Source organism: Otolemur garnettii, unplaced genomic scaffold, assembly GCF_000181295.1.
Source record: "Otolemur garnettii isolate 467f Iridium unplaced genomic scaffold, OtoGar3 scaffold00089, whole genome shotgun sequence".
In the NCBI taxonomy this organism is placed as follows: domain Eukaryota; kingdom Metazoa; phylum Chordata; class Mammalia; order Primates; family Galagidae; genus Otolemur; species Otolemur garnettii.
In genome coordinates, this window is record NW_003852484.1 from 3,085,646 (window position 1) to 3,101,531 (window position 15,886).

Consider the following 15,886-nt stretch of genomic DNA (forward strand, 5'->3'; position numbering starts at 1 on the left):
ATGGATGTTCAACCTGGCATGTGCAGGGGAGCAGATTCATTTTTGAGAAAAATAAACCTGGAGGGGTGTGGAGGAGACACTGGAGCAGGGAACCCAGGTCTAGTTAGGAGGTTACAATAACAACAGTTTAGGCAAAAGACAAAAGCTGAAGAAAGAGAGAATGAAGAGGAGGGAAAAATCCAGAAGGAAGAGCAGGGATTGAGGAGCTATTCAGGAAGTCATGTCAATAAGACCTAGGGGCCACCTGGGCTTATCCGTGACCCTTCCCTCTCCCCCTTTTGCCACAGACGTACTATATCATGGGTCAGTTTCTGTTTACGTGCCTTTTACATTGGGTGCTCCTTGTGCACGGGACCCTTTTCTCTCTCATCTTTCTATCCCCAATGACTTAAGTGGTGCCTGGCACATGTGGGCGCTCAGTAAGCATTCAGCTGATTAACTGCTAGGCTAATGAAGACAGGAGTGATAAAGATGGTACGATCAAAGAAAAGGTGATGTTTTTCACAGGGCTGGGGATGGAAGAGGAAGAGCAGTTTGGGGAGAAGATGGTGAATAGGAGTTTGGAGTCTGCATTGAGCTTGAGGTGCTGGCAGGCATTGCTGACCTCTCCCCTTATGCAGGTCAGCATAAGAGAATGGGCACAGAGAATGCATCCTTTGACTGCCAGAAGCTGCCTTGAACACAGCCCCAAGTGAACTTATAACCACCACTAGGGGAGAAAGCTTCCCCATCTGTTAGTTTTGGGACCAGCGCAGGTCCCAATAAAGACTTAATTGCACAGACCAGCGATGCAACCATGTCAGCGCAACAAAGAAGAGGATTACAGTAACCCATAAATATTCCAATGTGTACATATTTATACAAACTGACACTGCCTCCTTTCCCTGTTTCTTCTAGGGATTTCCTTGGGAAGTCAGACCTATAGCCTGTCTGCTTTCTTGGCCCAGATCAACGGAAGGTGGAAACACAAGACAGAGCTCAAACAAAAAAGCAGATGGAGATAGACCAGGGAATCAGTTATGGGTGTCCATAAAACATAAGTAGATACATAGATTGCTGATAAGTAGATAAACAGATAAAATGTTGATTAATTTTCTAGGAATAGATGCTCCCATAGGGGAATGAAACATAAAGGAATCAAAAATTATACTTTTGGATATAGGAAAGAAGTGGGCATAGAATTCAATCTTGAAACATTCTGAGGAAGGGCACAGAATTACAGAAAGCAAGACATGGGTCAGAGGATCAGAATGCCAGAAAGTGACAAGAATGGTTAAGTTTAGTGAGGCTACATTTTTGGAGAGCCTAGAATGTCAGCCGAAGACATTCAAACTTAGATTCCTGAGCAACAGAATGACAGATCCAATGCTGAGTGTTTTCCCACCTGGAAGGGAAGTCCCACTGATTTCAGGCCTGAGAGTGCAGCCTCCTCTGACCAGCTCTAGTAAGGGAGACCAAGCAGGAATTCCTAATCAGTGCTCATGACTGATTCCTGGGGAAATAGCTCGAGAAGCACCACCTCTAATGCCTTCTCTAAGGCCATCCTTAGAGAAGACTCACTTGATCATTATAGGGTTTGAAGATAATGAGAACCTCAAAGAGGAAAAGGTCCAAAACAGGAAAGTAGAGATTTGAGTAGATGACCCACCATGTTCCGATGATGGAAAACTTTTACATAGAGACGCCCTTAGGCCCACTGACATGCCAGCTACTGAGCGGAAGGCTGGAAACGCTCATCTGGGAGTCAGCTGGGGTGATGTGGAAGTTGACGCACCAGAGTTCTCCATGCAGAGGGGACAGCAGAGAAAGTTAAATAATGTAGACGATGCAGGGAAGTGGGGGAAAAAGGAAGGAACCCATGAAAGAGAGCAAGGGATGGCCTTCCTTTTCATTTTCTTCCTTTCCTTTCTTTTTATTCTCTCTCTTTCTTTTCTTTCGGTCTCTCTAATATCCCAACACTGTCTTCTCTTTTCTTCATTTTTTCCTCTTTTATGTAAACCATCCCCAGGCTTTGCTCCTCCTCCTGGGGGCTGCCCTGGGGAGATGTCACTGTCAGCTCCTGGATTAACAGTCCCAGCCCTGGCTCAGACTCAGCACTGATGGCATCAATACTCAGCACCAAACCTAAACCAAAGGGACTGCCTTGGGATTTAGCCTTGACAGCCAGAAGCCACAAACCTGTCCCAATGGCGGGGAGGGAAATGGATGAATAATTCCGTTTTTCACATTCCTGCAAAACACAGGAAACCGATTTCTTGACATCATTTCCACCACCAACATGAATGATATTCTTGCACTTCAATGATCCGCCTCCAGTAATTATGTAATCATGTTTGCCCTGTTGAACTGGGAAACAAGCAAAAAGATACAATATTAGATGCTGAGCACCCTCTTTGTTTACAAAGAAAAATGTCTGATTTGGTGAATATGCAATTTCTGAATGAATACCTCCTGAAATACTATCTTTGATGAAAGTTTATGGTTTAACTTTTCTTTTTAATTGTGACGTTACTTTTCACTTCTAATTCTCAGTGATTGGCGTTCTTTAGTTAAATGTGTGGTTTTAAAATTAATGTGTTGTCTCCCCAATGCCAAGACTTTCCTTAGCTTCTCTATAGCCTCCCACCTAATTACAACATAGGACCAAAAAATAGCACTGTGCTTTACCTTGTTGAGAACATTCTAGTTCCACATTTTGTCCAGCAGTTTCTAAAATTGCTTTGGAGACACCTACACGAGAAAATCAAGATGACAACAAAGATGAATAAAAAATCACTATGGTACGTGTAGATCAGAAAGCTTTCCTCATTAGCTAAGTCCATTTTCCTTCATCAGAAGAACCTAACCTGGGCATTGCTGATAACAAAGAAGCACAATTCATAAAATAATTTAACAGTTATGAGAAACCCTGTTAAAATAATTTATAAGGATGGGTGTGGTAGCTCACACTTATAATCCCAGCATTTTGGGAGGCCAAGGTGGAAGGCCCACTTGAAGCTGGAGTTTGAGACTAGCCTGGGCAACATAGCAAAACCCTATCTCTACAGAAAAATTCTAAAAGTAGCCAGGCATGATGATGTGCCACCCCCTGGGGAGGCTGAGTTAGGAGGATGGCTTGGGCCCCTGAGTTTGAGGTTGCAGTGAGCTAAGATGATGCACTGCTCTCTCTCCTGGGTGACAGAATGAGATTCAGGGGTAGAGTGCAGTCTCTAAAAACTAAAAATTTGATATTAACAAGCCAAAGTTACTGGCTTGGTGCCTGTAGCTCAGTGAGTAGGGCGCCAGCCACATACACTGAAGCTGCTGGGCTTGAGCCCACCCAGGCCTGCTCAACAATGACAACTGCAATCAAAAAATAGCCAGGCGTTGTGGTGGGTGCCTGTAGTCTCAGCTACTTGGGAGGCTGAGGCAAGAGAATCACTTGAGCCCAAAAGTTTGAGGTTGCCGTGAGCTATGATGTCACAGCGCTCTACTCAGGGCGACATAGTGAGACTCTGTCTCAAAAAAAAAGAAAAAGCCAAAGTTGCAAACACCAGTTTGGCTACAGAAACACTCCTTTCATGGTATCTACTATGCTATTACACTCATCACAATCACACATCTAAAGTACCTGCTTTGAGATTAAATGTGTTTGATGTTGAATTTACGATCACATCTGAATCCTCTGTGGTGATATCCCCAGTAGCCACCTGGTAGACGATGGGGCCAATCATCATTTCATGCACTCCTGAAATAGGGCTAGAAACAGTCCCAAAAATACCTGAAAAGAAAACAAGTGGAGTCAATAACCAAGTCAGCAACAGCAAGAATGACTTGGGTCTCATGCTCCTCACATGTGCCCCTCTCATCTTCCTTCTCTCTGTGACCTCTGGCCTCAGGTGGCCCTGACCCTGAGCCCCCATCATGATCTGTTTCTGGAAAAGAATCGGAAAATATAATACATATCAAACATGAACTCTGGTCCTGGCCAAGGTGAAGTCAGCCCACTGAAGCCTCCTTCTCTCTTGTTGATTACAACAAAAACTCAGAACAAATACTAACAGCCACTACCAGAACTTTGAGAAACAATGGCAGCAAACTGACTGAGAAAAGTCAGGGTGAGGGTGGGGAGGAGAGTTTCCCATTCTGTTCTGTTTTAAAATTTTTCAATTTTTCTCTCCCAGGATTAACCCCAGTATCTCCATAGTTGCAGAATTGCACATGGGAACAGGTAGCAAAACTCTCAGAGAATCCCTACCTTTATGGCCAGAGCACCAGAAAAAGTATCCATGCTGAGCTTAAAAGTATGGAAGGGAATCTTCATCCCCCTGCCACCCCCTTTGAGACAGGGTCTTTATTGCCCAGGCAACGGCATCATCATAGCTCACAGCAACCTCATACTCCCGCCCTCAAGCCATCCTCCTAACTCAACCTCCCAAGTAGCTGGTACTGCAGGTGCACAACACCATGCTGGCTTAATTTTTTAAATATTTTGTAGAGACAGGGTCTTGCTGCATTGCCCAGGCTTGTCTCAAACTCTTAGCCTCAAGCAGTTCTTTTGCCTTGGCCTCCCAAAGTACTATGATTCCAGCTGTGAGCCACTGGCCTGACCATTTTTTCTTTTTTAATCCAGGCCCTTGCCCAAGATGACCTCAAGTGCAGAAATCCACACTGACAACCCAGGGAACTAAAACTCCAAGAGACATCCTGTCTTTCTGTTCAGAATGATCAGGGATAAGCACCCTGTGGTCTAAGAAGTAGGTGGGTAGCTGGATGTTACTTTTTTTCTCACTTTTTTTTTCCCTCCACTTTTCCCAAGGGCAACCCTAGTGACACAAAATTGTGAGTCAGGACAATAGCCCAGGTAAACTCTGTGGGAACCCTGTCTTTCTGGCCAGAGGACCTGGAAAATACAAGCCAGCCAGTGGGGGAGGAACCTAGAAAGGTGACAGCTAGAGACAGGGATCCCCCAGTGCTGTATGTGACCTAGAATAAGTCCTGAGCTCACTCCAGAGTTCACTCATGAGTAGGGCAGACCCAAAGCAGCACAGGAAAGGTTTTGAGAGCTGATCTGACCTTGAAGCCACTGCCCGAAAGGGTGAGACAGAACTTGCAGGACGAACTTAATGGACTGACAGCAAGCTCAACAATCAAATGAAACAATCACTTTTCTCCAGAGGATTTTAACAACACCCATGTCTCACAGCATATTATGTAAAATGCCTAGCCTATATTCCAAAATTGCTTGTCATACAAGAACCAGGAGAACGTGAGCAACTCACAAGGATAATCAGTATCTGCCAATCCAAAAGTGATCCAGATACTGGAATTATCAAAGACTTTAAAGGCGTCTACTGTAACTAGGAGCCACACGATCAAAGTAAACACATTTGAATGAATAGAAATGATGTGGAATAAATGGAAAAATAGGAGTGGAGAAATAGAAACTATGAACCAAATGGACATTTGAGAACTTAAAAATCCAGTATCTAAGGTAAAAATTCACTGGATGGGCTCAAGAGCATAGTAGATGGAGAAAAGACTCAGTGAACTTGAAAGGAGATCAATATAAATTATCCAATCTGGGCACAAAATAGACATTAAATTAATAAATATTGATGGGAGGAAATAATAAAAGAAAGATATCAGGAAAACACAATCAAATTCTCTAAGAAATACAACTGTCTGATTTCACTTCAGATTTCCTCCAAAGTGAAAAGGGCCAGAAGAAGCTGAATGACAACTTGGCAATTATACGCTAAAAGAAACTTTGTGCCCAGCTCTGAAATTCTGTGTTGTTAGTCTATATAATATAAACAAATCTGAGATATTCCTAGGTGAAACCAAGAACCTTAAGAATTAATACTTTATGAGAAAGAATTTTCTCCATTAGTAATGAATAGTATACACTTGATCTTAGCCAAAAGCCTTAGAAATGATAGCAATTAAGATTATATAAAACTAACACATATATCCATAAAGGCATTTATCATGGTTAAAAAAATAAATTAACCAATCTGAAGAACAGAGAGAAAAAAGATTAGGGGTGGGGGCTGAGGAAAACAGCTCCTCACAGACTCATGGGATACCATTGAAAGGCTTAGCATTCACATTATTGTAGTATCAGGAGGAGACAGGAAAGAGACCAGTGAAGACAAAATATTTAAAGAAATAACTTCAAAATTTCCAAATTTGATGGAAGATATACATTTTTATATTCAAGAAGCTTCAATGAATTCCAAACAGGATAAATGCTAGTATAACACCACATTTGATGTAGCAAGGCATGCATTAGTACAGTCTCTCTAAAGGTGTTTATTTTGAAAACACATGTCACATTATCCTTAGAAAATAGTCAGTTTGTCACCATGTAAAACCCACCAAACAGATTATATGAGCCAGCCACCCTTTCTTCTGCTCCAGATCACATAAACATGGGCAGGGTCTTACATGCTTGGGTGTATGGAACATAATTCAGTATCTTAATCACTCACTGGTATTTTTCAGTATCATCTTTAACTTATCACTGAGTAGATAATTAGGAAGTAGAAATAATTTCTGAATTTAAAAGCTTTACTGAACCTTGTGTATTGCCAGCCTTGGGAGTTTTATCACCGGTGAGATTTCCATTGCCTCTCTTGGCAAATTCATCTGTAAATGCCTGAAAATATAAACATAGTTTTTGTTTGTTTGTTTGTTTTTCTGAGAGAGTCTTACTTTGTAACCCTTGGTAGAGTGCTGTGGCATTGTAGCTCACAGCAACCTAAAACTTGTGGGCTTAAGTGATTTTCTTGCCTCCGCGCCCCCCAAGTAGCTGGAACTACAGGTGCCCACCACATCGCCTGGCTATTTTTTTTTTTTTTTTTTTTGAGAGATGAGGTCTCACTCTGGCTCAGGCTGGTCTTGAACCTATGAGCTCAAGCAATCCACCCACCTTGGCCTCAAATGCTGGGATTATAGGCGTGAGTCACCACACCTGGCCTAAACACAGTTTTGCCCATTATGCCCATGAACAAATTTGATTCGTTAGGGCTTTAGATTAGGCATGCATACATACATATTGGGAGAGAACAATTCTCAAACAGTATTAATTTTATTACAGATTTTTCAAGTTATGAAAAACATATATTTCTATATCTATAGAGGTATATTCTGATACTTACCAAAAATGTGAACAAAGATTTAAATATAAGGATATTCATTAGAGGGCCATTCATAATAAAGAGAAACATAACACTTAAAAAATTAAATTGGGAAATAAATAATTTTTGGTATATCCTTGTGTTGGAATGTTAGCAACCATTAAAAATTCTCTTTTCAAAGAATATTTAATATAAAACCAGCACATTGTACCCTGTGATTGCATTAATGTACACAGCTATGATTTAATAAAAATAATATTTAATGAAAGAGAAATAGTTATTTTATACTATCAAATGAATAAAGATATCAAGTTACATAGTATATAATCTGACTTTTAAAAGTACATATATAGGAAAGAAGACTGGAATAAATACAACTAAAGAATTTAAGTATTTATATTGTTTGAAGATTTGCAATGAACATGTATTACCTTCATAATCAGTAAAAGCAAATAACTTGCCTATTGTAAAAAGGAGTGTTAAGAGAATTTTGTTGGGGAAAAAAAAACCAAGTGACTGAAAACTGATAAAATGATGGGAGAAGGATCCAACAGATAGTAGATCAAGGGTCTCAGATTCACAGCCTCCAGGGCCAGGCAAGTTAAGGCTAATTTGTTAAGGGGACTGAGTTGACTCTGGAGAACTAGAGAGCACCTGCCACTCAGCTATAGCACACTGTCCCTAGCAGGAACCCATGTCCAATGTGCCTGAAGTTTTGAAATTTTAGTTCATAGTGGACATCTGGAGTTTTATGTAAAATTTTTTACTTTTAAATATTAGCAACTAGGCTCAGTGCCTGTAGCTCAGCAGCTAGGGCACTGGTCACATACACTGGGGCTGGTGGTTCGAACCCTGCCTGGGCCCACCAAACAACAATTTCAACTATAACAACAACAAAAAAAATAGCTGGGCATTGTGGTGGGCGCCTATAGTCCAGCTACTTGGGAGGCTGAGGCAACAGAATCACTTAAGCCCAAGAGTTTGAGGTTGCTGTGACCAGTGATGCCACGGTACTCTACAGAGGGTGACATGGCGAGACTCTGTCTCAAAATAAATAAATAAATTTTAAAAAATAAAAAATAAATGTTAGCAACTAATTAAAATTTTTAGAAAATAGCCCAAATATGGCTGGACACAGCTGCTCACACCTGTAATCCCAGCACTCTGGGAGGCGGAGGTGGGTAGACTGCTTGAGCTCACAAGTTTGAGACTGGCCTGAGCAAGAGTGGAAACCCCATCTCTAAAAAACTAGCCAGGCATTGTGGCTAGTGCCTGTAGTCCCAGCTACTCAAGAGGCTGAGGCATGAGGATCATTTGAGCCCAAGAGTTTTGAAGCTGCTGTGAGCTACGACACTACTGAAGGCAACAAAGTGAGACTCTGTCTCAAAAAAACAAAAATAGCCCAAACAAAGTGCTTTTAGTTTTTCATGTAAGATTAATGTGAGGGTACATATAGGTTACACTGTTTCCATTTGTTAGGTGGAGTCCCTCTTGTAGTTATGTCCTGCACCCAAGAGGTGTGCCATATACCTTTACGTTGTGCCCATTAAGCAGGAGCGCACCTATCCCCTTCCCTCCTTTCTTCTCCCACCTGCCTCATTCCCCCTCCCCCAATTGAGTTGAATTTTTCTCCTTTGTGGGCATGTGTTAGATCATCTATTGGCTTCATATTAGTATCGAGTACATTGGATACTTGCTTTTCCATACTTGTGATACTTTACTAAGAAGAATGTGTTTCAACACCATCTAGGTTAATACAAAAGATATTAAATGAAGCACTTACAGAGGTCATGTTCAAATCATGGGCTGCTATTTAAATTTGTTATAGTCTCCATTCATAAACATTTCAGTAACTTTTGCTGATTTTTTTTTGGAAAATGTAACAGAAATTGAATTGCCTTAAGAAGTCTCAAGAGAAAAAGCATAACAGCCATGTATAGAGAAGTTCAAATGGCAAAAAACGTATCTGTACAGACTAATACTTTCACAGAATACTTGCAAAGTAATGTGAATCTAAAGAAAATGAAGGCTGGGGTTGCATGAAAATAGCGAGAGTTGAAGATTCAGGTCTGTGTCACAGGACTCATGCCCTTATCCAATTGGCCATTTATTCAAACACATTCAGTTCATTTTGTCTGTGTAAATCCTAGCTCCAATGTAATTACGTTTTATAGGAAGGAAAGTATGTGCTACTTCCCACGTGTTACTGTTCCACAATCCATGTCACTTTGCACAATGCATGTCACAGGAGGTTACTGAGTAGAAGTAACTAATTATATACGATAGTAAATGGACCACGTATTTCATTCAGGTGGTTTGGCTGCATGATTAGAATTGAAAGTAGATTTGCTTGGTTTCAGAGAACTTATAGGTAGTGTCCGACTCCAGAAAATAATGAAGTAGGGCAGCGTCTATGGTTCAAATGAGTAGGGTGCCGGCCCCATATGCCAGAGGTGGCAGGTTAAAACCTGGCCCTGGCTCGGCGCCTGTGGCTCAAGCGGCTAAGGCGCCAGCCACATACACCTAAGGTGGCGAGTTCGAATCCAGCCCGGCCCGCCAAACAACAATGATGGCTGCAACCAAAAAATGGCCAGGCGTTGTGGCGGGTGCCTGTAAGTCCTAGCTACTTGGGAGGCCGAGGCAGAAGACTCGCTTGAGCCCAAGAGTTGGAGGTTGCTGTGAGCTATGATGCCATGGCACTCTACCCAGGGGGATAGCTTGAGCCTCCATCTAAAAAAAAAAAAAAAAAAAACCTGGCCCTGGCCAAAAACTGCAAAAAAAGAGAAAATCATAAAGTAGGGCCTAAAAATTCAGGTGATCCAATGATCCATGGACATCTCTTGGGTTGCTGACTTTTATCTGTTTGTTGAATTTTTGCAGTATCATGGAAATTTTCAAAGATTTAATGTCATCTACTCTACTGGATTAAATAAAGACCAGGAGTGCAGGGTTAATGGCTTAAATGCCTCTTGTGGTTCCATAACTGTGAGTCCAGTGGCTCGCCCACAGCTGATGAAGGCTGACTGATAGGCTCCCTATGACTGAAGATGCTTCTGGTGTTTCTGGTCTCACTCTCCTGCTCACATGGGGATGTGCTGACCGGTTCTGACTACACTCTTCACTTGTACTCCATCCTGACATTTCCCTATTGTTAGGGCTACAATTGTGTTTTATGATATGTATTAATATTTCTATGTTCATATACAAGGAAATCGTATAGTTTAATAGAGTTTAAAGGGACATGTCAACTCCCATGTAATATGTGTTATTTGGGTTCTGCATCAAACTCAAAGCTATAAAAACAAAATAAAACATGTAAGAAAGAGCTGGAAATCTGAGCACTGACTTGACAATAAAATAAAGGAATTACTGTCAATTTCCTTTAGGTGATTTAATGTTATGGTTATGTTACTTTTTAAGGAAGAACTGTTATTCTTTAAAAGAAATGCTGAGTGGTTTATGGTTAAAATAATATATCTTGGATTTGCTTCAAAATAGTATCAGAAGAAAAGAAATCAATGGAGATAGAGATGAAACATATTGGCCAAGTAGTCACAAGTTGATAATTGTTGAAATTTAGTGATGAGTACAAAGAACTTCATACTATTCTATCTACTTTTGCATATGTTTGAAATTTTCCTGAACATGAAATTAAATTTTTTCTATATCCATAAATTTTCTTTTCTTTTCTTTTCTTTTTTTTTTTAACCCATCAGACAGAGTGTCACTCTGTGGCTCAGGCTAGCGTGCCAAGGCATCAGCATAGCTCAGAGCAACCTCAGATTCCTGGATTCAAGCAAACCTCCTGCCTTAGCCACCCAAGTACCTGGGACTATAGGTGTCAGCTACAATGCCTGGCTAATTTTTCTATTTTTAGTAGAGATGGGGTCTCGCTTTTGCTCAGGCTGGTCTTGAACTCCTGAGCTCAAGCAGTCCTCCAGCCTTGCCGTCTCAGAGTGCTAGGATTACTGGAGTAAGCCACTATGCTCAGCCCATAGCTATGCTTAATTTGTCATGCTACAACTCGTCTACTCTACTTTCTTACTTTCCTGTACGGGAAATATTTTGAAGAACATCCTATTAGACCCAGAAGACATTTGAGAACATTAGGTCTGTTTCCAAAACAATAAATGATATCATACCTGAATATTTTCATCATCACTCCAGCGCAGTAGAAAGTGAACCTCTTGTAAAGTTGTTGGTTGATTCTTGCTACTAAATTTGAACACCTCTGAAATGATTAATTCAGCAAATACGGTTTTGGGAAATCCCAAGTTTCCTGTTCCTATAGCTGGAAATGTAATGGATTTTAAGGACAAGCTCTCAGTGATCTCCAGACATTCTCTGATTATATCTTCCATGACCTGAAAGGAACAAAGCACATCCTTATGCACTTTGGCAAGAAATGGGGGTCAGAACAAAGGAGTAGGCTGAGATGTCTGCCTGCTCCTTTTTGCTTTCAACAGGGATTAAGGGCAATCAGAAAAGGTAACAAAAATACAGGAGAAGAAGGGGGAAACAAAAAGGGATGTGAAAGCCCCTCTACAAACGACTTAAACTTTCTCAGTGATGAAGGAAAGAAGCAAAGCCACTGCTGTGCCCTCCATTCTTCACGCTCACAAAGGGGGGACATCCTCAGTAACCCTTCCCTGAGCCCCTTAATTACTGAGCAAAATAACTAACTCAAATTATTATTATTATTATTATTTGAGACAGAGTCTTACTCTGTTGCCCTCGGTAGATGCTGTGGCATCACAGCTCACAGCAACCTCCAGCTCCTGGGCTTAGGCAATTCTCCTGCCCCAACCTCCCAAGCAGCTGGGACCACAGGCACCCACCACAACACTCAGCTATTTTTTTGTTGCATTTTGGCTGGGGCCAGGCTTGAACACGCCACCCTTGGTATATGGGGCTGGCGCCTTACTCACTGAGCCACAGGTGCTGCCCCAACTAACTCATATTATTAACTACTCCTCAGGAAATGGCCACAATCATGGAACCTGCCAAACATACGGCATCATTATGTAAAAGAAAGAAGAACAGGTCCCATCTATACTATACTGCAAGGAGAGTTCAAAGACCAGCCAAATTCCCCAGAGAATTTAAAACCCAGCCCAACCTTTTGTGAAGATGTATTGTTGCTTCTCCACTCTGGAGCCACGACGTGAAGCACGTGGCGGCAGTGCAGATTGCAGCCACTGGTTTGGAGAACTGTGCCCACTCTGACAGCTCTCCCTTGTGCAGCTGCGTCCAATTCCTTCTGAAGCTCTGGTCCAGCCTTGACCAAGAGGGCATTAGAAAGAGGCCCTCTATCAAGTGCAAGATCCGAGGAAACAGAGTTGACAATAACGTCGGTCTTAAAGAGAAAAGCAAAAATTTTCAAATTCTAACAAAAAGCATTAGTCAGAGATCACTGTGTTATGGAGCACAAGGGGAGGCAAGTAAGATGATTAAGGTTTCAGAGATGAAAATACCATCCCAAGACAAAGTATTATCAAATAGCTATTTAAGTGGCATCTCAGGACAAAAGAGAACTGTTGAAAAGCAATATATGAGCAGTACGGGTCACTGATGGGTCCAGAAGAAGCCCCCTTAGGTAGCTAGTGAAGATGCCATAGGCTCTGAGAAGCAGGACTGGTTGAGGCAGGCAGAGAGAGAACGGGAACAGCATGAACATAAGCACAGGGTGCTGTGAGCAGAGGAATCTGATCTGATAGAGAGCTTCTGCAGCGAATTGGTGGAAGCCAGACTGGGAATGTAACAGTACGAGTGGGCTGCAGAAGGCCCACCTCCCAGCTCTAGGACCAAGCCAGCTGGACTCCCCAAAGACCATGAGCAGACATGGAAGCTGTTTCAGTAGCCAGTGAACATGAGCAGATTAATCAGACAAGATTAGAGATTAAAGAAGAGAGAGAGGGCGTGTGACCAAATGATTTCCAGAGTGGCCCTGTCTGGGTTACTGAGGACCAGTGCATAGCACTTACTGTGGCCATGGAAGCTACTCATCTATGGGAACAAAGGGAGTAGAAAGAGCATCTTAAAATTCAGTGTCAGTACTGGCTCCCAGGAAAAAGAGAGTTCTGCTCATTTATTTTGTTATTAAAATGACATGCAAATTTATTTTTAATATTTTTGAAATAGTGCAACAGTTAAGAGGCTGAACAAATCCCAATCCTGGCTCTACCATTTGTTAGCTGTGGGACTTAAGCAAATGGTTTAGTCCCTTTAAATCTCATTCTCTCCTCTATGAAGTGAGAATGATAATCATCCTAGCATCTGCCTCATGGCATTGAATGAGAAAATGCACATCAAACACTTAGCACGGTGCGTAGCAGGGGACAACCACCAGCTGTGGTTCTTATAATGGTCACTGAAGCTTACTGTAAGAAGAAATCCTATTTTTTAATCTTCTAGCTCAGTATCTTAAAACAAAAATTATTTTAAACCAAGTAACAACTTAAACAGGGAAGGAAGATGGTTCACCCAATAGAAGGAAATATTTTAAAATCATGTGTCTGATAAGGGATATCCAAACTATATAAAACACATAAAACTCAATAACAACAACAGCAATAACCCAATTTAAAAATGGGAAAGGATCTAAATGGACATTTCTCCAAAGAAGATTAGCCAAAAAGCACAAGAAAAGACGTTCAACATCATTAGTAATGATGGCAATGCATTATTAAAACCACACTGAGATAGATACCATGTCACACTCAACTTGGATGGCTATAATCAATAAGAAACATAGCAAGAGTTGACAAGGATGTGGAAGAATTGGAACTGCCGACATTGCTGACAGGAACATAAAAAGCCGCAGCCACTTTGGGAAAAAGTCTACGAGTTCCTCAAATGGTCAAACATAGAGTTGCAGTCACAACGTGACCCAGCCATTCTACCCAAGTGGACTGAAAATCTATGTTCCTACAAATATTTGTACATGAGTGCTCATAGCAGCATTACTCGTTAAAATCAGAGTGAAAATAATACATTGTTCAACTGATGAATGGGTAAATACAATAAGGTATATCCGTACAATGGATTATTACTTAGCCATGAAGAGGAACGAGGTTTTGATACATGCTACAACATGGATGAACCTTGAAAACACTCTGGGAAGTGAGAGAAGCCAGGCATAGCTGGCCACTAATTATATGATTCCATTTCTATGAAAATTTCAGAATAAGTGAATCTATAGGAACAGAAAGTAGATGGATGGCTACCTAGGGCTGGGGATGTGGAGTAGGTGGATAGAATGAGAGTGCCTGTTATGGGCATAAGGTTTGTTTCTGGAGTGACAAGAAAAAATGTTCTAAAATTAGATTGTGGCAATGCTTGTATACCTCTACAAATATACTAAAAGCCAGTGAATTATATCGTTCAAGTGGATAGGGTATGTGAAGTATGTCTCAATAAAGCTGTTGAAACAAAAAGGAGGATGACTAATCGTGACTGTTAAACAATTTTCAGCTTCTCTCAAGATCGCTGTGCTGTGGGAATGTGCTAAGGCAGTGATATAGTCAACAGTTTCGACTATGTTACCTTTTATCATATTACGTGGGACACAGGATGGATATTTAAAGATACTTTTCCTTGTAAATCAAGAAGCCTCAGCTCCATGAAACAAAAGCAAAACATTTGACAGGTTTATTAAATCTAATTCATTTTACTTAGTATCATATAATGCATTTCCAACCGTGTTGTATTTAAAGATAATGAGAACTAGTGACGTGTGTGCTGATAATTTAGGACTCTGGTCTTGGTCTCTGAATAAAACATTCAGACTTGATTGAACTTCCATAGTTTGTGATGTTTGTTTTCTTTTTGGTATGTTCTGCTAATCTATCTTCCTTCAAAAAGTGGGGCAAAAAAGAGCCTAGCAGTGTCCAGGGACACCACTCTCTGTCACAGCTTCCCCGTCAGTCCAGAGAGTATGTCCTCTCCAGCCCTCAGAGAAAGGCCATGGTTAATATGCACTAGAGGACACAACTATGGCCATGCCATACTTTTTGTTATTACAATGAAGAATAATGCTTCTATTGGTTGGTAAATATGCACTGCCCTGCCTCAGCCCCCAGGGGTGTTAACACTTCTTTTCTGGAAAAAATCCTTTCCAGATCTCCCCCAAATCCTCCAACTAAATTAGTAATGCCTGCCATAGTGGGTGGCTTCCAATCCTATACAGAGCCTGTGGTTCTCATTAGTTACAGCCTGTGTTGAGAAGGCTTTTTAAATACCTTTTGAAAAACATATTAATCCCCCACCCTACTCTACAACACATACAGCCCTGCGACTTCTAAGAATTGGCCCCACGTAATACCTGGCACCTGGAACATTCTCAGGTCCACCTTCCACTTTCCTCCCCACATTTCCTCATTAGAGTTGGGCACTGATGGACCCTTGGATTCTAGTCCCCAAGCTCACGCTCACTCAGTACCAGGGACAAGCTTCTTCTCCTCTGCACACCCTGTGCTCTAATTGTTCTGTATCTGCAATCACTAAATTGGACAGGAAGTGAACCTTAGATTTCCCAAAATATGACAGAGGTAAAAGCACTAAAAAACCTTAAAAGTGCCGTATAAACATGTGGTAGTATGGATTTTCACATTTAGTAGAAGCCTAGTGATCTGACCTCAATACCCTTTCCGTTCTCACAAATCATTGGCCATGCTCTACTAGTGAGTGATTTGGTAAATAGCCCAATTGTCTAAGGAAACCCACTGGGTTTGAGAAACTGAACTTGGGATCGTCTCCCTTGGATC

General features: G+C 41.3%; 1 protein-coding gene across 1 annotated transcript in view; it reads right to left on the bottom strand.

Moving 5' to 3' along the window:
• The window catches only part of PARP14 (poly(ADP-ribose) polymerase family member 14), a 44,479-nt gene that overhangs the window by 13,163 nt on the left and 15,430 nt on the right, over nucleotides 1-15,886 (bottom strand). The window contains exons 7-12 of the mRNA XM_023516296.1: nucleotides 12,241-12,507; nucleotides 11,264-11,485; nucleotides 6,562-6,640; nucleotides 3,611-3,760; nucleotides 2,668-2,730; nucleotides 2,179-2,346 (exon numbers count right to left, since the gene is read on the bottom strand). Coding sequence (XP_023372064.1) covers nucleotides 2,179-2,346; nucleotides 2,668-2,730; nucleotides 3,611-3,760; nucleotides 6,562-6,640; nucleotides 11,264-11,485; nucleotides 12,241-12,507 — 949 coding nt within the window. The remainder of the gene's footprint in view (nucleotides 1-2,178; nucleotides 2,347-2,667; nucleotides 2,731-3,610; nucleotides 3,761-6,561; nucleotides 6,641-11,263; nucleotides 11,486-12,240; nucleotides 12,508-15,886) is intronic.